The 22,630-nt window shown below is 43.3% G+C and overlaps 1 protein-coding gene across 1 annotated transcript in view; it reads right to left on the reverse strand.

The window, feature by feature from the left end:
• The window catches only part of nectin3a (nectin cell adhesion molecule 3a), a 77,551-nt gene extending 64,154 nt beyond the window's left edge, over positions 1-13,397 (reverse strand). Inside the window, exon 1 of the mRNA XM_064984845.1 lies at positions 13,263-13,397. Coding sequence (XP_064840917.1) covers positions 13,263-13,356 — 94 coding nt within the window. The 5' untranslated portion in view covers positions 13,357-13,397. The remainder of the gene's footprint in view (positions 1-13,262) is intronic.
• Between the last annotated feature and the right edge of the window lie 9,233 nt (positions 13,398-22,630).

Genomic DNA, 22,630 nt, shown 5'->3' on the forward strand with positions numbered 1-22,630 from the left:
GAACTGCCCAGTTGTTTTGTTCCCTTGCTTTCACAATTCAAAGTAGTCACAATAAAAACCACAGCTAACTGACAATCATGTCGTAAGAAAGCAGAGCAATCATCTATCATACATCTCCCTAAATGTTTGTAAAGAGTAGCCTAGTTGGGTTGTTGACATGTGGACCAATTTCATCAACACAATGACAGTCACAGAAGCCTCAGTCTGCACCCCATGTCACCATCAAAGCCTGTCAGATAATATTCAAACTCAAAGCAGTACGAAGATCTATCCAGCTTTTTCATCACATAAGCCTCACTGTGAGCTGGGAATGAACACAGAAAAGGAGACCAGGTTTGCGCTGGTCAAAAGTAGTGCACTTTATAGGGAATAGGGTGCCATTTGGGATGCAATGCAGTCTAGAGATGTCTGGTGAGTGGTGAGTTGAAAGTACCTACAGAGCCAAAGAGGGATGTGAATAGACAGCTAGCCTAGCTGGGATTGCCTCGCTGGGATTGCCTAGCTTGGAGAAGTAAACTAGGAAAGTCAAAGTTGGCAGAGCCACAGTTGGGACATGGTGGTCTGAAATCCCATTAGAGACATAGCTGCTGTATATCTTAAACAAGCGGCTGGGTCGCTCCGAAAGCCAAATCAATTACTCCATGTTAGTGGACAAGGTCTTTTGGCTGCCTCACAGTGCCTGGGTTTGGGTGTCTGACATCATTTGAGACACGTAGGCTTCAGGCTTGTGATCTGGGGCACGGGAGGGAGGATTTAAGCCTTGTGCCATTCTTATGATCTACCTCGCTTTTCATCACTGGTGGTCAACGACCAGGCAGAAAGTAGTCCTATAAGTCAGGCTACTTGAAAGGTATTCAGCTGAGAAATTCCTCAGTGGTAGTGATGGGTGGCGAAAATGCTCTTTGCCAGATTTAGCAGTGGTGACAGGACTTTGAAGAGCGAATGTCCATCACATGCACAGCATAGCTTGACCATCTGGCTAATTTTGCACTAATTACAACCAAATGTACAGTAGAATCCAAAGTTTCACACAAGGCCAGATTTCCTTGTAATTGTGATCCAAGCTCAGAATGTCAGAGAAGGGCAATAGTAAATAGCATGTGAATAGGTATTTCCTAAGTAAGACATTCTGACAGGCCTCATTCACCATGTAGGCCTAGCCTCAAGGATGGATTGTAAAAGTAATGGGTCAGACTAAGCTCACAAGTAGTCCTAGGATAAAGCAATTAGTAACAGTGCCTCCATGATCAGCCTCAGTCCAATATACTTTTCACCATGATAGTGCAGCAACAGTGAACATGACCATGCAACTCAGTCTGTTATGAAAATGTGGCGCCGGACATTTGACCGGCAGCATTTTTTATTTACCGGACCCGCATGCTGCCGACCCTGATCAATAAAAACAACATTGTCCATATAATAGGCCTACGTTAATAACCTCATGGGGCTATGGGAAATACTGCCCCCTTTTGGATGAATGGTGTGCCCAAAGTAAACTGAAAAAAACGGTCAAAAATTGCTAATATATGCATATAATAATTATTATTGAATAGAAAACACTCTAAAGCTTCTAAAACCGTTCGAATTATGTCTGTATGTAAAGCAGAACTCACAGGGCAGCCATTCTCCCAAACACTTTCTCCCTCCTTAGAAAATTCCTCCAACTTTGACGTCATCGCCCCCACCCTTGCCAACCAGCTATGGCTCTGGGAACAGTTTCTATCTCTTCAGCGCGCTCCCGTCTTACAGTGAGACGTGCAACGGAGAAAATAGCACGAGCTTTGACTGCTTGGTGGGCCAAATACTGAGGTGTCACGAGTTTTCAGGAGCGCGCTCTGGAAAAACTGACGTTTTTTTCCAAGCTGGTTGAAGTGAGTAAGTTACGTTTGATTTAATCGCCAATTGTTTTGTACGTTAAAAACATCCTAAAGCTTGATTCTGCATTTAGTTTGACCAGTTTAGTCGACATATAATATGTAAATTTGAAGTTTTGATGCGCAATTTTCGTGATCAGTCCTTTTTGGGGTAATTCACCTGAAGATGTTAGCTTTTGCTAATACAAAGACACACCAACTGCAACCAAACGTTATATTAGGTAAGTATAACTCCTTCCACGGCATTCTTGTCGAAGACCATCAAAGGTAAGGGAATATTTATGTTATAAAATTGTATTTTTGTCGAATCCAACATAGTAGAGAAATAATGCTAATGGCTGAGCGCCGTCTCAGATTATTGAATAGTGAACGAATTCTGTAACGTTAAAAATAAATGTAACACAGCGTTTGCATTAAGAAGAAGTGTATCTTTCTAAATATATGTAGAACATGTATATTTAGTCAAAGTTTATGATGTTTATTGCTGTTATCTGGCGTTAGCTGCTGGAGATATTTATAATTTCTCCGGTCATTTCTGCTGCATTTTTTGAACATGGCTCAATGTAAATGGAGATTTATGGATATAAATTGCATATTATTGAAAAAACATAAATGTACTGTGTAACATGTGCTATTACTGTCATCTGATGAAGATTTTCAAAAGGTTAGTGAATTATTTTTCTTTTAATCCTGCGTTTGTGATTGTGCTAATTTGCATAGCCATGTGGCTACATATTGTATGTTTCCCTAGTGGTGGTTTAACATAAATATGTGCTATGTTTTCGCTGTAAAACATTTTAAAATTCTGACATGCTGGGTAGATGAATAAGGTGTTTATCTTTCATTTAAGCTATTGGACTTGTTAATGTGTGGAGGTTAAATATTTTTAAGAATATTTTTGCTTTCCCTGCGCCACCGTTGTGGGCTGAAGGGGGAGGGGGGGTTCCCAGTTGGGAACCCGTAGCCCCATCAGGTTTTAATTAAGGGGAGACAAATAGAATATGACATCTAAACTGGAGGAGGAAATGATTGTCCAAAAACAAACTTTTAAGTGGCACTGACCCAACAATGATAAAGAGTGAATATGCGCAGTGCGCACTCACCGGGGATATGGCCGATGCTCTCCTCTGGTGCCAATAAGATAGGAATAGGGTGCCATTTGGGGGAGAATGAAATTGTACTCTGTACCCTGCTACTCCGACAGCTCTGCTCCCCAGATAGCTCCCTCCATGTTGCAGTCCCTTGTTAAAACATTCCAGTGTAACTACAAAGAGAGAGAGGAGCGCTGCAAACAAACAAGCTCTTTGTGTAATGTCCTTGGTGACAGGGACGAGGACACAGTAGCTCCCTGTTTGATTCACATAGCCCCCCGAGGCTCCAGTACCTACCTGTGAGCTATAAGATAGCGCCAAAAGGTATGGCTGCCATTGTACGGGCTCCTGCCACTCTGTGTGTTTTTGTTTTTGTTTGTAACTTTTTTTGTACATAATGTTTCTGCCTCCATCTCCTATGACCGAAAAGAGCTTCTGGGCATCAGAACAGCGATTACTCACCTTGGACTGGACAAATATTTTTTCTTTAATGAATCGGAGGTGAAATATTTACAGCTCCTCCCGCACCAGGCTCAAATCCCCGTCATACGCATGAAGAAGAGACACCGACACAGGGTGCACAGTTTTGGGTGCTTGATGAGAATTCATTGGTGAGTGGATAATCCGCCTATATCATCCATCCTACTGGCAAACGAGCAATCACTGGAGAATAAACTGGATGAGCTCCGTTCGAGACTATCCTACCAATGGGACATTCAAAACTATAATATCTTATGTTTCACCAAGTCATGGCTGAACGAGGACATGGATAATATGCAGGTGGCTGGGGGTTTCGTGCATCGGCAAGACAGAACAGCAACCTCCGGTAAGACGAGGGGTGGTGGTCTGTGTCTATTTGTCAACAACAGCTGTTGCGCAATCTATAATATTAAGGAAGTCTTAAGGTTTTGCTCACCAGAGTTTTCATCTTTATTTTTAGTAGCTGTCTATTTACCACCACAAACCGATACAGGCACTCAAAGAGCTGTATAAGGCCAAAAGCAAACAAGAGAAGCGGCACTCCTAGTGGCCGAAGATTTTAATGCAGGAAAACTTAAGTCCGTTGTACCTCATTTCTATCAGCATGTCACTCTTGCAACCAAAGCAAAAACTTTTTTGACCTCCTTCATTCCACACAAAGCTTTCCTTCACCCTCCATTTGTCAAATCTGACCATAATTCTATCCTCCTGATTCCTGTTTACAAGCAAAAACAGGAAGTACCAGTGACTCGCTCAATATGGAAGTGGTCTGATGACGCAGATGCTAAGCTACAGATCTGTTTTGCTAGCAAAGACTGGAATATATTTTGGGATTCATCCAATGGCATTGAGGAGTATACCACATAGTCACCAGCTTCATCAATAAGTGTATCGATGACTTTGTCTCCAGAGTGACCATATGTACATATCCCAACCAGAAGCCTATGATTACATGCAACCTCTGCACTGAGCGAAAGACTAGAGCTGCCACTTTCAAGGAGCAGGACACTAATCTGGATGCTTATAAGAAATCCCGCTATGCCCTCCGACGAACCCTTAAACAGGCGAAGTGTCAATACGGGGCTACGATTGAATCCTACTGCACTGACTCTGTGATCACGCTCTCTGGAGCCGATGTGAGTAAGACCTATAAACAGGTCAACATTCACAAGGCTGCAGGGCCAGACGGATTACCAGGGTGCGTACTCCAAGTGGCTTCAGACATTTTCAACCTCTCCCTGACCGAGTCTGTAATACTTACATGTTTCAAGCAGACCACCATAGACTCTGTGCCCAAGAACGCCAAGGTAACCTGCCTAAATGATTATCTCCCTCTAGCACCCAAGTCTGTAGTGCTTTAAAAGGCTGGTCATGGACTGAGGCTGATCATGGAGGCACTGTTACTGAGTGCTTTATCCTAGGACTACTTGTGAGCTTAGTCTGACCCATTACTTTTACAGAAACCCTAGACCCACTACAATTTGCATACCAACCCAACAGAACCACAGATGACACAATCTCCATTGCACTCCATACTGCCATTTCCCATCTGGACAAAAGGAACACCTACGTGAGAATGCTGTTTATTGACTGCAGCTCAGAAATCAACACCATAGTGCCCACAAAGATCATTGCTAAGCTAAGGATCCTGAGACTAAACACCTCCCTCTGCAACTGGATCCTGGACTTCCTGGTGGGCCGCCCACAGGTGGTAAGGGTAGGCAACAACACATCTGTCACACGAAGATTCTCAACACGGGGGCCCTCAGGGGTACGTGCTTAGTCCCCTTCTGTACTCCCTGTTCACCCACCACTGTGTGGCCATGCACGACTCCTATAACATCATTAGGTTTGCCAACGACACAACGGCTGTTGCGCAGCAACTCACTGCCTTCCTGAAGACAAACAATGTATACGAAATGCTTCAGTCTGGTTTTAGACCCCATCATAGCACTGAGACGGCACTTGTGAAGGTGGTAAATGACATTTTAATGGCATCGGACCGAGGCTCTGCATCTGTCCTTGTGCTCCTAGACCTTAGTGCTGCTTTTGATACCATCGATCACCACATTATTTTGGAGAGATTGGAAACCCAAATTGGTCTACACAGACAAGTTCTGGCCTGGTTTAGATCTTATCTGTCGGAAAGATATCAGTTTGTCTCTGTGAATGGTTTGTCCTCTGACAAATCAACTGTAAATTTCAGTGTTCCTCAAGGTTCCGTTTTTACCTCTTGGGGATGTTATTCGAAAACATAATGTTAACTTTCACTGCTATGCGGATGACACACAGCTGTACATTTCAATGAAACATGGTGAAGCCCCAAAATTGCCCTTGCTAGAAGCATGTGTTTCAGACATAAGGAAGTGGATGGCTGCAAACTTTCTACTTTTAAACTCGGACAAAACAGAGATGCTTGTTCTAGGTCCCAAGAAACAAAGAGATCTTCTGTTGAATCTGACAATTAATCTTAATGGTTGTACAGTCGTCTCAAATAAAACTGTGAAGGACCTCGGCGTTACTCTGGACCCTGATCTCTCTTTTGAAGAACATATCAAGACCATTTCAAGGACAGCTTTTTTCCATCTACGTAACATCGCAAAAATCAGAAACTTTCTGTCCAAAAATGATGCATAAAAATGAATCCATGCTTTTGTCACTTCTAGGTTAGACTACTGCAATGCTCTACTTTCCGGCTACCCGGTTAAAGCACTAAATAAACTTCAGTTAGTGCTAAATACGGCTGCTAGAATCCTGACTAGAACCAAAATATTTGATCATATTACTCCAGTGCTAGCCTCCCTACACTGGCTTCCTGTCAAAGCAAGGGCTGATTTCAAGGTTTTACTGCTAACCTACAAAGCATTACATGGGCTTGCTCCTACCTATCTCTCTGATTTGGTCCTGCCGTACATACCTACACGTACGCTACGGTCACAAGACGCAGGCCTCCTAATTGTCCCTAGAATTTCTAAGCAAACAGCTGGAGGCAGGGCTTTCTCCTATAGAGCTCCATCTTTATGGAACGGTCTGCCTACCCATGTCAGAGACGCAAACTCGGTCTCAACCTTTAAGTCTTTACTGAAGACTCATCTCTTCAGTGGGTCATATGATTGAGTGTAGTCTGGCCCAGGAGTGGGAAGGTGAACGGAAAGGCTCTGGAGCAACGAACCACCCTTGCTGTCTCTGCCTGGCCGGTTCCCCTCTTTCCACTGGGATTCTCTGCCTCTAACCCTATTACAGGGGCTGAGTCACTGGCTTACTGGGGCTCTCTCATGCCGTCCCTGGAAGGGGTGCGTCACCTGAGTGGGTTGATTCACTGATGTGGTCATCCTGTCAGGGTTGGCGCCCCCCTTTGGGTTGTGCCATGGCGGAGATCTTTGTGGGCTATACTCAGCTTTGTCCCAGGATGGTAAGTTGGTGGTTGAAGATATCCCTCTAGTGGTGTGGGGGCTGTGCTTTGGCAAAGTGGGTGGGGTTATATCCTTCCTATTTGGCCCTGTCCGGGGGTGTCCTCGGACGGGGCCACAGTGTCTCCTGACCCCTCCTGTCTCAGCCTCCAGTATTTATGCTGCAGTAGTTTATGTGTCGGGGCTGGGGTCAGTTTGTTATATCAAGAGTACTTCTCCTGTCCAATTCGGTGTCCTGTGTGAATCTAAGTGTGCGTTCTCTAATTCTCTCCTTCTCTCTCTCGGAGGACCTGAGCCCTAGGACCATGCCCCAGGACTACCTGACATGATGATTCCTTGCTGTCCCCAGTCCACCTGGCCGTGCTGCTGCTCCAGTTTCAACTGTTCTGCCTTATTATTATTCGACCATGCTGGTCATTTATGAACATTTCAACATATTGGCCATGTTCTGTTATAATCTCCACCCGGCACAGCCGGAAGAGGACTGGCCACCCCACATATGCTCTCTCTAATTCTCTTTCTTTCTCTCTCTCGGAGGACCTGAGCCCTAGGACCATGTCCCAGGACTACCTGACATGATGACTCCTTGCTGTCCCCAGTCCACCTGTCCGTGCTGCTGCTCCAGTTTCAACTGTTCTGCCTTATTATTATTCGACCATGCTGGTCATTTATGAACATTTGAACATCTTGACCATGTTCTGTTATAATCTCTACCCGGCAAAGCCAGAAGAGGACTGGCCACCCCACATAGCCTGGTTCCTCTCTAGGTTTCTTCCTAGGTTCTGGCCTTTCTAGGGAGTTTTTCCTAACCACCGTGCTACTACACCTGCATTGCTTGCTGTTTGGGGTTTTAGGCTGGGTTTCTGTACAGCACTTTGAGATATCAGCTGATGTACGATTTGATTTGGTAGGCCTGATCACCGACAATGATGAGACAGCCTACACTAGGAGGCAAGAGACACTGCCAGGACAACAACCTCTCCCTCAAAAGAGCTGATCATGGACTACAGGAAAGAGGGGTCCGAACACACCCCCATTCACATCGACAGGGCTGTAGTGGAGTGGGTCGAGAGCTTTAAGTTCCTTGGCAGTCCACATCACTAACAAATATCATGGTCGAAACATACCAAGACAGTCGTGAAGAGGGCACGACAATACCTATTCCCCCTCAAGAGACTGAAAAGATTTGTTATGGGCCTTCAGATCCTCATACAGTTATACAGCTGCACCACTGAAAGCATCCTGACTGGTTGCATCACCGCTTGGTATGGCAACTACTCTGCATCCGACCGCAAGGTTCTACAAAGGGTTGTGCGTATGGCCCAGTACATCACTGGGGCCAAGCTTCCTGCCATCCAGGATCTCTATACCAGGTGATGTCAGAGGAAGGCCCTAAAAATTGTCAAAGACTCCAGCCACCCTAGTCATAAACTGTTCTCTTTGCTACCGCACGGCAAGTGGTACCAGAGCACCACGTCTAGATCCAAAAGGTTCCTTAACAACTTCTAATCCCAAGCGATTAGACTGCTAAACAGTTAATCTAATGGCTACCCAGACTATTTGCATTGACCCCCTTTTTTACGATGCTGTTATTCACTGTTTATTTATCTATGAATAGACACTTTACCCCTACCTACATCTACATATTACCTCAATTTACCTCGACTAACCTGTATGCATGCGCATAGACTCGGTACCAGTGCCTCCTGTATATAGCCTCGTTATTGTTATCTTATTGTGTTACTTTTTTTTCTTATTTTAGTTAATTTCATTAATATTTTAGAAAATATTTTCTCAACTTTGTTTTTTCAATTCTGCATTGTTGGTAAAGGGCTTGTAGTTAAGCAATTCACAGTAAGGTCTACATGTTGTATTCGGCGCATGTGACAAATAAATTTTGATTTGATTTTGGCTAGGACTGTAGGGGAGATAAGAGTATGATTCAAATTGCCACTTATTCGCTTAACTGTCACTCTAGGAGCTGATTACTTGCGAAAATCAGGAAGAAGCTAGCTTACTTTTTGTTGATTGAACTTTGATGGTCTCCCAGCTGATGTGCTTATGATGTTTGAAAAGTGTAGCTTTTTATCCCAGAATAAAAGTATTTTTACTTTTGGCATTTAGGCTAGCCTTTGTCATAAGTGTGAGGGTTATTAGCATGTGGAAATCAAAAAAAGCACTGTCTCCTTAATTCACATACATCAACAGATCATGTCTGCAGGAGGTACCAAGGTATACGTGACAGAGTTAACTGCATGTGTGTGGGTTCATTACAACCGGCAGTTGAGTGAGTGAAAGGTAGAGTGAGTGGTGAAAAAGGAGCCGCACTAGTTCCTCATAACACATGAGCTCCTTTCCTAGAGGGACGACTCTGCTGACTGTGCACATCCTGCCTACCCTGCTCCACTCTTTAATACCTCACTGTTATACCACAATGCCCCATTTGCATTAGGTGCGTGCTGTGATCTGCTCTCCAGGTGGAAAAACTAAATTCCTGACAGCGGTAGGCAAAATAGTTTTTAAAGGATGCCTCTATTCATTCACAGTATGGTCATTAACTGTGACGAATATCTGGAAGCCATTTATGCCACCCACTTATAGCTATGGAAGACTCAAAGAAGAAATGGCAACACGTAGGTTGCCCGTGTGCCATCATGTTGCCTGGTTACTTTGCATGAAACTACAGGTAAATAAGATCTACATGAAATAGCCTAATGGTTGAATTGTAAGTTAAAAACTTAGCCTCGTTACTGTGTAGTTACATGTAAATAGCCTAGTGCACACCACAAAATGAAGATGTAGGTCAACTAGTTTAATGGAATCTTTACAACTTTATAGTGATTGAAGCATTCAGATTGACTTTGATCATTCCAGAACAACAGTGTTTCGAATCAGAACAGTATAGCCTACTTCCTAAAACTATATTAAACAGCAGCATGTTATAAAATAAATTAATCAAACATCATGTCACTGAAACGGATACCGATTCCTTTCTAAAAGGAAAATAGAGCTCTAGAAGAAGTGCTGTGTCACAGGCTAACAGGCAGCAGCATTGCTTACCGGTAGAGTCATGTTCACGAGCGGACGTCCCATGATGCCAGGGCTGGAGGTCACTCTGTTACATTCGCTAATGGACTACTACTCTAGTACTTGCCAGGGTGCTGCTGTACAGCCTGCATGGCTACGACTGCATCCCAAATGGTGCCCATAGGGCTGGTCTAAAGTAGTGCACTATAGGGAATAGGGTGCCATTTGGGAAGTATAGCTACCTCTGTTCTGACAGTCTGTCAGGGGTGGAGGGTGGGAGCTCAGTAGCCTCAGTGGCCACAGCCAGCATGCTCCCCACACAGCCAGCCTGCTCCCCACACAGTCAGCCTGCTCCCCACACAGCCAGCCTGCTCCCCCCACAGCCAGCCTGTTCCCCACACAGCCAGCCTGCTCCCCACACAGCCAGCCTACTCCACACAGCCAGCCTGCTCTCCAAACAGCAAGCAGCCGCCACTTCCCACAATAAAGCACAACAGTCATCTGCTGATGGGCCTTACTTCAAAAGAGCCTTTTAATGTGACTGGGTGAATTTGCTACTGCCTCACAAGTGAGATTAAGAGAGGATCAGATGGGATACAACAGCTGCTCATCATAGATGTGCACCCCAAACACACCTTCTTTTGAAGCCTTCTATAGCTAAGCTTACCAATAGCAATTATAATGTCTTGCTTTTCCAAAATATAGCATGGCAAGAGTTGATGTGTCGTGTGCAGACTTATTGAAATAGTTTCAAAATAGTTTGGGTGGCTCTGAAGACGTTGTCCAATAAGAGGAAGAAAAATAATGGTAATTTATTAGTAACATAGAGACTAATACAGAACATCAGTAATGGTGCCTTTTTGTAGGCACTTAACGGAGGGTAACTCTGCCATGGCTCGTTGGCCAAAGCCTATGAGGAAATTAATGGGGTTGTTGTGGGGTTTTTGGTTAAAAAACTAAAATAAGGTATTTGGTAACACAGGCTTAGGATATCTTATACAGTACTTGTTGTTCTATGAAATAATCCTCATCAGCTAACATCACTGTGAATTTTGAAGCATTTACGTAATCGAAACAAGCACATAAAGCACATAAAGGCTTCATAATTCATAAAGGTCATGTTACCTGACTGATATTATCACATAGAACAAAAACGTATAAGATCTCCTAAGACTGTGTTAACCTCAGACCTTATTTTAATATATCACAGAACCTCATTCTTTCCCCATTAATGGCCCACGAACCAGAGCTAGAAAATGCTAACTCATTTCTGGTTTTTAGGACTACAAACTGGCGAGCTCGATAGTGTGATGTCCTCCAACTTCAAAGTCACAACAAGCTAAAAGCCAAACTGATGCTGTGGTATGGTACATTAGACCTGTTCTTTTTTTCAAATCTATTTTCATCTTGAGCCTGTAATTTAGGTGGCTCCATTACTACATTATTTATTTATATTGTGAAGGAACCACACAGCCCTGAAAAAAAGAAATCACCAAACTATGGTCTTCAATTACAGACCTCACAGTTTGGTGGAACCACGCCTGTGACTGTCCCCTCCCCTCCTCAGTCGACATCAGTCTTTCTACACTGGGTGCACTGAAAATGACACATTCAGGGAATTTCGCCTACCCTCCATCTCAATCAAATCTGCCCTTCTTAAAATCCCCCACAGTCCATAGAAGAATCCCTAGTACACTGTCCAACACTAGTCTACACACTACATCATGTTTTACAATAAAAATATAGCTTCTAAGCATCTACTGTCTGACTGGCAAGATTTATGAACCTCATAAATAATGTGGTCGTAAAGAGAGTGAGAAAGATGGCATACATGCAGGTGTGTGTGTGTGTGTGTGTGTGTGTGTGTGTGTGTGTGTGTGTGTGTGTGTGTGTGTGTGTGTGTGTGTGTGTGTGTGTGTGTGTGTGTGTGTGTGTGTGTGTGTGTGGAAGGGGAGTTATTTCCAATCTCGGCTATAATGGGGTCATATCAGATTTCTTCAGACTACAACAACAATAATACAGATCAGTGATTTACTGTTATTTGCTCTGGTTAATGATCTGCCCTGGTTCATCTTTTACTATAATAAAATAGTACAGTATGTGTTGTGTCCTGCTATGAGTATGGGGTATAGTATAGGTTCTGTCCCAAATTACACCCTATTCCCTATATTGTACATTATCTTTGATCAGAGCTCTATGGGCCCTGGTCAAAGAAGTGCACTATAAATGTAATAGTGTGCAATCTGGGACATAACCATAGAGTGGGGTATAGTATGCCTCCCTCCCCAGCTGCTCTGTTTGTGACAGCGAGACTGGAAGGTGCTCTGGAATGGAGCCCAACTGCAGGTCAATACTTCCAGACTCTGCGGCTGCAGTGCTTTTCCTCGTTCCTCTCTCAGTCACTGAAATGTCTTCCTTTCTCCTGCCACTATACACACCCAGCCTTAAGAGGCTCCTCTTCTCTCCCCTGCTTGCCTCTCCTCTGCCTTACACGTTCTATTCCATGTATTTACACATTTTTCAAACTTTGCAACCTTTGTAGTGGAACTACCTCATTTTCCTCAAGCAGCTGCATATGCACTGACAGGTGGCATGGGACTTAGGAAATGAAAGTCTGTATTATTAGGAGATGAATGTAAGGTTAAATCGATAAAAATCATTTAGGATTTCATGATTCCAATAATTTGCTAAATCACTGTCAACCTCGGTATCAATGAAACATGATACCGTGACTAAATCTTCAGTGCGAAATATCCCTCTCTCTCTCTCAGACATTTTTCTTAAAACTTTGTTGCTATTCAAATCACTGCTTGGTCTGTCATTCCACTCATGAAAGAATAGAAACATCAAAAACCATTAAAGCCCACAACAAAAGAAATGGTCTGACACCTAGTAAGTTTTTAGCACACTATATCAGATAGCTTCCCTTTGTTGTAGCAAGCTAAGAAACGTTAGTTACGGCCAAAGCCACATAATAGATCTCAAACAACATTTATGTAGTTTCAATGGCACATCTCGATTCGAAAGATGCCCGGGAAAAAGTGAACTTCATTGCATTTGTTAGAAATAATGTACCTAATGGAGAGAATACTAGAACGTTAACTAGCTTTAGTTTCATACTCTAACTGAGAGAATATTAGCTAACTTACCAGAGACAATTCAGGCCAAAAACCTATTCGTCCCAACAAAACCGCTAACTCGCGAGTATGCACAGCACAGCACCGCACTCAGGTCGCTCCCATTCTATGGACCATAGAATTAGCTTTCCCGTTAGCATAGCCAGCTACTTTACCACGTACAGTAGCTACAGTACAACTTCAATATCCAGAATTCTAAAATACATTCGTAAATAGATAAATTAAATGAAACTGATAACTTACAGGTAAACCCATAAATGAGAAGCAAAACTGTAGTAGCTTGCAGTCCATTGAGCGGCAGACTCTTGTGATAATCGAGTAGCAATCTTTTCGCCATGATCTCCCCGTGTACTTTCTCTCCACCTCGCTCCGCTTCTACGTCTGTTCTACCGCAGATTGCTTACTTGCTTCTCTAGCAACTCCTCTCGATAGCGACTGCCCGGGCAGATGAGCTGTACCACTTTTGGGACTGACAGGGGCTCTCACATACCTTTATCAGTAAACGAATTCCTTTTTTTATGCAACTTGTAAATACATGCATTAATTGTACAGTGTATAGCTAAGTAGTTAATGTGTCAAGACTTTATAGGGCCTTATTAGACTTAAACCCCCCATTATCGACTAATGAGTACATTAAATTGAAATGGTGCACTGCAAATTATGTTATATCAGTTTTCCATTCAGGATCATCCCTAATATTATTTCACAACTAGGCATATTTCTGTGGTGATACATTCCTAGGGCATTTAATTTCTATCAATTGTGTAATGGAGTCGATCCTATGTCAGTGATCACTTTGAGAATGATTCCTTGTATGACAGACATGAATACAGGTCAAGACCTGAGTCAAGATCATTTAAAAAGTGTTAATTAAGTCTAAACGCCGGTGTTGGGATGGTTTACAGCCCCTTTGAAGAATAAACAGCAGGTTTGGACTTAACGTTCCCTCCAACCAAATAACATAGCACCTCTGCCAGGTTACCACAACATTAACACAAAAGTCTCAATTTGAATGGGGTCTGATGATCTTCAAATCAATGAGAATGATGGTTATATGACATATACCTCACTTTTCCTGTAAATTAATGTTGAGCTACCACCCACCTTTACTACCTCCATATTTCAGGAGGTGTTGCTGCAAACAACATTTCTGTGGCATTTCCTTGTCTGTTTTCCTGTGTGCATTCCTGTGTTGTTAAAAGACCAATACCTAGAAAGTGTCAAATCCAAATGTTTGTCAGTGAACACCAGTTGTTTGGCTAATAAAGAACAAGCAAACCCTAATGATTCCTAGTCATATAAGCAAAATAGTTGGGATACTTATATTGAGAGAACAACATCAGAAAGTCATTGCTTCTTAGCTGTGGGCTACATTTATAAACAATTACATAATTATTTCAGACCGACATACAACCAGACAGCTGTAACTGAAAAATATATGTTCTCTTAGATTTATCTTAAGATATGATATTTAAACAAATAAACAGACAGAAAACACAGAACTTTCCAATATGTGTGTCATGAAATAGGTGACTTCATTCCTTTCTTATTTACCTTTCTATTTCAGTGTGGAAGAACATCCTCATTAATTCCCTCAGGGAGACAGACTCTAATCCTGCAGGTTCCCCTCATCTACTGCAATATTTAACCCAGTCCCACAACATCTCTCCACCATAGTGCCACCACAACCCATCCAAGCTGTGATTAAAGCCTGACCCACACTGTGTCTGCGTCTTGAATGGCAACCTATTCCCGATACAGTGCACTACTTTTGACCAGAGTACTATAGGCCCTGGTCAAAAGTAGTGCACTATGTCGGGGACGCAGCTTGTGTGGGACGAAGTCTGTGTCTCTCCCCTCTATGCACCCTTGGCTGTGTTATTTATATCTTCAAAGAGTGATACATCCCCAGGTGAAAGTGGTGCCATTTACCCTAATCAATCACCTCGCCAGACCACTTCAGAAATGAATTGTATCTTGTGTTAATGTTGCTCAGTGAAATGGAAAGACTTAAAAAATAAGCTTGTTGATGGGATTATTAATCAAATAATTTATTTCTGTTTCATGTTATACTAAGGCTATAGGATCTGGTAGTGGTTTAGCACAGATCTGGTCAGAATATGGCACCATTGGTAGCATAGTACTTACCATAATAATAAGGAATTCCTGTGCTAGAATCAAAAGGTTTATTGAGCCTTTATGGTGTGTGACCTTGGTAACAGTGGTGACTCACTGAGAGACCTTTAGAACCCTCTAAACATTTAGTCTGATTGTGTTATTACAATTCCTCCCTGGCAGACAGGGCTGTATTGGCACCACCTCCCCCTGTGACCAGTAGGTGCACATCCACAGGCTGTTGTCTGGGGCATTTGGTTTTACAGTCTGTGAAAACAGCCTTTGTTAAACTTGACATTCCTCCCCAGTCAGTCACACTAGAGACTGCTAGAGAGCCAGCCCCACGTTGTCCTTTCTCCTGCCAAGGTTTGGCCATCTAAGAGCAGCCTGGGGAGGATGGAGGTCATCCCAGTGCTGACGTGACACAATCCTGTTTACAGCTTGAGTGGGGCCTCCCCTATAATGAACTCTCTCTGCGGCTTAACTTGACCTTAGGGGACGTGAGGGGATACAATTAGACTAGTATACCTCAGTCACTTACGGATGTGCATTCTCACAGATTATCACTAAAAGCATCTCTTAATGTACAGTTGAAGTCGGAAGTTTACATACACCTTAGCCAAATACATTTAAACTCAGTTTTTAACAATTCCTGACATTTAATCCTAGTAAAAATTCTCTGTCTTAGGTCAGTTAGGATCACCACTTTATTTTAAGAATGTGAAATGTCAGAATAATAGCAGAGAGAATTATTTATTTCAGCTTTTATTCCTTTAATCAAGTTCCCAGTGGGTCAGACGTTTACATACACTCAATTAGTATTTGGTAGCATTGCCTTGAAATTGTTTAACTTGGGTCAAACATTTCGGGTAGCCTTCCACAAGCATCCAACAATAAGTTTGGTGAATATTGGCCCATTCCTCCTGACAGAACTGGTATAACTGAGTCAGGTTTGTAGGCCTCCTTGCTCGCACACACTTTTTCAGGTCTGGCCACAAATTGTCTACGGGATTGAGGTCAGAGCTTTGTGATGGCATTGTCATTTGCCATTGTCCATTTGGAAGACCCATTTGTGACCAAGCTTTAACTTCCTGACTAATGTCTTGAGATGTTGCTTCACAGTACAGGAGTGTACCTTTTGCCACGGTCGTTCAGCAGCTGAAATAAGTATGAGCGGCTGTACTGTGTTCTGTGTTTTTGACAGGTTTCACACCTGTCAACTACTTGTCGGATCTGGGCTGATACACTGTATCTGGCCACCACACTGATTGCTTAGCCCTTGCTTGGCACTTTAAGATTCCTTGATGTCCTTCATGGATCTTTTGAAGTATTTCACATCTGAGTGTCTGTGGTATTACGAGTCTTTTTCCTTTCAGAAAAAGGTCACCTGCCATGTGAAGCTCCGCACTGACATGCCAGAAATGCGCTACGTCTGTTTGCAACTTGGGTTTGTCCGGCCATTCGGTAAGGCAGTATTGTTGAACTTTTTTGCAGGTTTTGTTGACTTGTTGTGCTTCTGTGATGTGTTTCATTTGAGCCTCTGTAGCAGCTAGTGAGAAAAATAATGGTTTCCACGTACACTTGTACTACTTTTTCCAGTTGATTTTCTGTATATGGTACATCACGCAGCGGTGCCCTCGACAGCACATCTGCAGTGATGAGATTCTTCCCTGGTACATGGACAATGTTGTATGTGAGTCTCAGAAGTCGCAGTCGAAATCGTAGGACCCTGGGAAGCAGTTGATCTAGGGCTCTGGAACCTAGCAACGGTACCAGGGGTTTGTGGTCAGTTTGTCGTGTGAACTGCAGGCCATGAAGTTAAGTGGTCAGTCTTTCACACGCTCACGTGGCTGCTAAGGCCTCTTTCTCAATCTGTGCATAGCGTTTCTGTGTGTCAGTCATTCCTCTTGAGATGTATGTAACAGGTCTCCAAGTGTTGTCAGTCTGTTTCTGAGTCAGCACCGCACCTATGCCGTATGGCGATGAGTCTGCTGCAACTATTGTCTACACCGTGCACGAGTACTGAGCAAGCGCTTTTGGAGAAATCAGTTCCTCATTGAGCTTTTGAAAAGCAATCTTTTGGGGATACCTCCTGCACCGCTCGATCTTCTCTCGCCTCAGCTCATTCAATGGCATGCTGTATGTAACCAGAAAATTAGCAAGGTAGTTTGCCATGCCCATTAGTCGGCGAACATCCGCTGCACACGTAGGCTCCAGCATTTCCCTGATTGCCTTGACTTTGTTGGGATCTGGCTCCAGTCCTGAGGCCACCCTGTAACCCAAACTTACACTTTTCATTGAGTGAGACCAGAAGTTCTTTGTGAAGATTCTTGTCTTGTTCTTGTCTGTCACATTCAACATTCACATTGTCAACATTGAGAGTGTCTCGTCTACCGCTGGAAGGATGAGACACTCTTTTATCACTGATTTCATTCAGTGGTGTGAGCTCAACACACACTCTGATATCTCCATTCGCTTTTGGGAAGACCACCATTCTGAGCACCATTTTGGGGCTCTGTCACTTTGCTGATGACATCCATGTTCTCCATCCTGACTAGCTCTCCATATACAGTCGTGGCCAAAAGTTTTGAGAATGACACAAATATTAATTTCCACAAAGTTTGCTGCTTCAGTGTCTTTAGATATTTTTGTCAGATGTTACTATGGAATACTGAAGTATAATTACAAGCATTTCATAAGTGTCAAAGGCTTTTATTGACAATTACACAAAGTTGATGCAAAGAGTCAACATTTACTGTGTTTACCCTTCTTTTTCAAGACCTCTGCAATCCGCCCTGGCATGCTGTCAATGAACTTCTGAGCCACATCCTGACTGATGTCAGCCCATTCTTACATAATCAATGCTTGGAGTTTATCAGAATTTGTGGGTTTTTGTTTTTCCACCTGCCTCTTGAGGATTTACCACAAGTTCTCAATGGGATTAAGGTGTGAGGAGTTTCCTGCCCATGGACCCAAAATATTGATGTTTTGTTCCCCGAGCCACTTAGTCATCACTTTTGCCTTATGGCAAGGTGCTCCATCATGCTGGAAAAGGCATTGTTCGTCACCAAACTATTCCTGGACGGTTGGGAGAAGTTGCTTTAGGAGGATGTGTTGGTACCATTCTTTATTGATGGCTGTCTTCTTAGGCAAAATTGTGAGTGAGCCCACTCCCTTGGCTGAGAAGCAACCCCACACATGAATGGTCTCAGGATGTTTTACTGTTGGCATGACACAGGACTGATGTTAGCGCTCATCTCGTCTTCACCGGACAAGCTTTTTATCCAGATGCCCCAAACAATTGGAAAGGGGATTCGTCAGAGAAAATGACTTTACCCCAGTCCCCAGCAGTCCAATCCCTGTATCTTTTGCAGAATATCAGTCTGTCCCTGATGTTTTTCCTGGAGAGAAGTGGCTTCTTTCCTGCCATTCTTGACACTAGGCCATCCTCCAAAAGTCTTTGCCTCACTGTGCCTGTAGATGCACGCACACCTGCCTGCTGCCATTCCTGAGCAGGCTCTGTACTGGTGGAGCCCCGATCCTGCAGCTGAATCACCTTTAGGAGACAGTCCTGGCACTTGCTGGACTTTCTTGGGCGCCCTGAAGCCTTCTTCACAACAATTGAACCGCTCTCCTTGAAGTTCTTGATGAGCCGATAAATGGTTGATTTAGATGCAATCTTACTGGCAGCAATATCCTTGCCTGTGAAGCCATTTTTGTGCAAAGCAATGATGACGGCATGTGTTTCCTTGCAGGTAACCGTGGTTGACAGAGGAATGTCGTGACGTTGTATTAGTTAATGTGACGACTGTTTCTCATCAAATGATTAAGGTTTCTAGTTGCGTGATTAAATTAATCAAGCAATTATTGACTCATTAACTTGGTGCACCATGGGAAAATTAGTTTCATTGAGTTTCTATTTCCCAAATTATATCAGAATATTGATTTTACAACATCCGCTAATTAATTAGTTACCTCTACAGTCCCGTTCTGAACGTTGCATAATCCGGGAATCTGCACAGACCCGGGTCTCACCAATGAGTTCGTACCACACCAATCTTAGTTGAGTATTTATTTACTAGAAAGCTAAAATGATGATAAAAGATATACATACACAAAAACACATTCTAGGCTATTGAATAGAACTTAGTATAACGGGCCAACACACTGTAGGGCGTGTTACCCAAAATGGGGATTTAAAAGAGAGAGAAAAAGAGAAAGTACACAAGAGAAATGCACACGAGAGATAAGCTATGCTTATTCTAACCCTGGCCTTGCCCCAAACTGCCGCTCTTATGGGTCAAAATATAACGATGCAATTACGTGGGGGAGGTCTCCGTGGATTCTCCGCGTGGACCGTTCAGGCTGCTCAATGACGCACTTCCCCGGCGCAACTCTTTGTTGTCCTCACGATGTCAGTGTCCTTTTGGCTTAGGATTCTGTTCCCTCTCCCTTGCTCTGGAAGGGGTCTTCTGAGGACAGACAGCTCTGTAGCTCAGAGCTCACAGCGTAGGAATGAAACAGTGTAGATACCACAATTCGATGGGGAGTGGAGGCTAGGTGGTTCGACTTGAATTCACCCGCTTAGACACAACTACTCATGCGTAGCTTGGGTAGAAAAAGATTTCTTTGTCTTCAAACTTGTGTTGTGTTTTGGGTTCGTTGACTTTTTAGACCTTGGCTGCAGCTTGGGTCACTTAGTCTGATCTGTTAATTATTCACTCACAGGTTTTATACCCTCGGGTCATAAGTGGGTGTAAATGCCTTTAGGGCAATTCTCTGGGCGTACCAAGTAAAGGGCAAGGTCTAGATTTTACTCAAATCCAAGTTTAGACAACTAACTTCACATGTCATCTTTACCAAAACATTCTCTTTGATTTGGACATTTTCCACACAACGTACAATGTATAAACATCAAACATATACTAGGAAAACTCTTAACGTTACAAGGTTTTCGTAATAACGTCATCTATTAACCTTTAATAACAAAACAGAAAGGACATACATTTTGATATTCCATCTATCGTCATGACAACCATTGTGGCTGATGGAAACCATTGTTCCAAAGTCCCTTTATTGCATGTTTAATGTTCTGAGGGTGGTTCTCCATATTGAGGGGACACAGGAATGTTGTGTGGCCTAAGATTTACCAGGGGCGTGAGGGGTCATAAAACCCCCACATCTTCAGACCCCTAGATCTATCTTCCTCTGTTGGGGTTGAGAAATAATCTGTAGGGTTGTGGTCTCCTGTAACCTGACCTGATCAGGACAGTCATGACAGGAAGAACAATGATTCCAAGCAGTACCCTCCTTTTGAAGCTTCCAGACTGTTATTCGAACTCAATCAGCATGACAGAGTGATCTTCAGCTCTGTCCTCGTCAACACTCACACCTGTGTTAACGAGAGAATCATTGACATGATGTCAGCTGGTCCTTTTGTGGCAGGGCTGAAATGCAGTGGAAATGTTTTTGGGGGATTCAGTTCATTTGCATGGCAAAGAGGGACTTTGCAATGAATTGCAATTCATCTGATCCCTCTTCATAACATTCTAGAGTGTATGTGTAACAGTATTACTTTAGACCGTCCCCTTGCCCATACCCGGGCGCGAACCAGGGACCCTATGCACACATCAACAACTGACACCCACGAAGCATCGTTACCCATCGCTCCACAAAAGCTGCGGCCCTTGCAGAGCAAGGGGAACTACTACTTCAAGGTCTCAGAGCAAGTGACGTCACCATTCGAAACGCTATTTAGCGCTCGCCGCTAACTAAGCTAGCCGTTTCACATCCGTTACACTCACCCCCCTTTTGACCGTCCTCCTTTTCCGCAGCAACCAGTCATCCGGGTCAACAGCATCAATGTAACAGTATAACTTTAAACCGTCCCCTCGCCCATACCCGGGCATGAACCAGGGACCCTCTGCACACATCAACAACAGTCACCCTCGAAGCATTGTTACCCATCGCTCCACAAAAGCTGCGGCCATGGCAGAGCAAGGGGAACTACTACTTCAAGGTCTCAGAGCAAGTGACGTCACCAATTGAAACGCTATTTAGCGCGCACCGCTAACTAAGCTAGCCGTTTCACATCCGTTACATATGCAAATTGCCATCATACAAACTGAGGCAGCAGACTTCGTGAAAATTAATATTTGTGTCATTCTCAAAACAATTGGCCGCGACTGTACTTTTTCTCTTATGGGGAGCGGAGCACGTTGTGGTGTTGAAAGAGCACATGGTGTGGTTCCATCTTTGAGCTTTATCTTGTGTGACTCTTGGAGTTTTCCCAGTCCATGAAAGATGGACGGATAGACGATTGTGAAGTCTGTCTCTGGCTGTGTCAACTCTTCGATTCTGTGCACTAACTGTAGGGCTACTATGGCTGGTAGGCCTAAGAATTGTTGTCAGTCCTGCTACAATGTACACCAGTCCTTCCATCAATGTTCTCGTCCTCCTCCACATCTTTTGCATCCCTTTTCCCTTGGATTGTCATATGTTTCATTTTTTACCTTTTGTATGTTGTTTGTGCACTTTGTTAGAATTTTCTCCCTTTATTCCATTTTTCTTTGATGGCGTCCACATTTCTAGTGGTTTCTCCTCCTATTGCATTGCTGTGCAGTAATGTTTGTAACTTCTTTACAGTTTCACTTTGTCTGACTCTTTGAGTAGCTTTTGCCAGTGTCAAGTCTGAGTCCAACTGAAGCTGTTCTGACAGCATCCTGTCTTTTATTCCAACCACAATTTTGTCTCTTATAAGTTATTCTTTGAGCACTCCAAAGTTACAATGCTCAGCTGCTTGTGTACATCTGTGATGAATGCCTCTGCACTCTCTCCCTCATCTTGACATCTCATGTTGAATTGTGCTGTCTCAAAAATAACTTTATCCTTTCCTACACAGTGCTGCTCAAATGCTCCTGTTACATCATTATACTCCTTTTTTTCTGCATCAGTCAATGGCAATACTTCCAAAATATAATCAGCAGCATCCCCCATAGCATATAAAAGAGTTCACCTGACATTCCTCTGGTTTTGTATTCAGCCCTGATGCCAGAGGAAACTTGTCCAATCTGCTTTGTTTGAGAAGTCAAAGGACTCTGGATGAGTTATATATACAGCTTTATTTTTTATTTATATTACTTTATTACTTTTTTTAAATGTATTATTATTGTTGCAAAAAAACTTTTCCTCCTTGAGGTTTTTTCACTTCTGTCTGTCCCTCTGTACTGCTCCGTGAGGGCCCGGCGTCGCCTAGCAACTAAGAACCCACAACTTGCTCCACACACACGGTCGGCTGATGGACAGACACGCTGCTGCTGGGCTTCCCCGACCTTAGCTAGCCAGCGTCACAATGTCATTCATTTGCACAATGTGTCTGGTTCACTTTCACTTGTAAATGTCCACACTGACCGAGAATGACATTCGGTAGCTCGTTTTAGCAGACACAGTCTGATCAACATCAAATTCTTTCCACTTCTGACACCAGAAAAGAAGAC

This window comes from Oncorhynchus masou, chromosome 13, assembly GCF_036934945.1.
Source record: "Oncorhynchus masou masou isolate Uvic2021 chromosome 13, UVic_Omas_1.1, whole genome shotgun sequence".
In the NCBI taxonomy this organism is placed as follows: domain Eukaryota; kingdom Metazoa; phylum Chordata; class Actinopteri; order Salmoniformes; family Salmonidae; genus Oncorhynchus; species Oncorhynchus masou.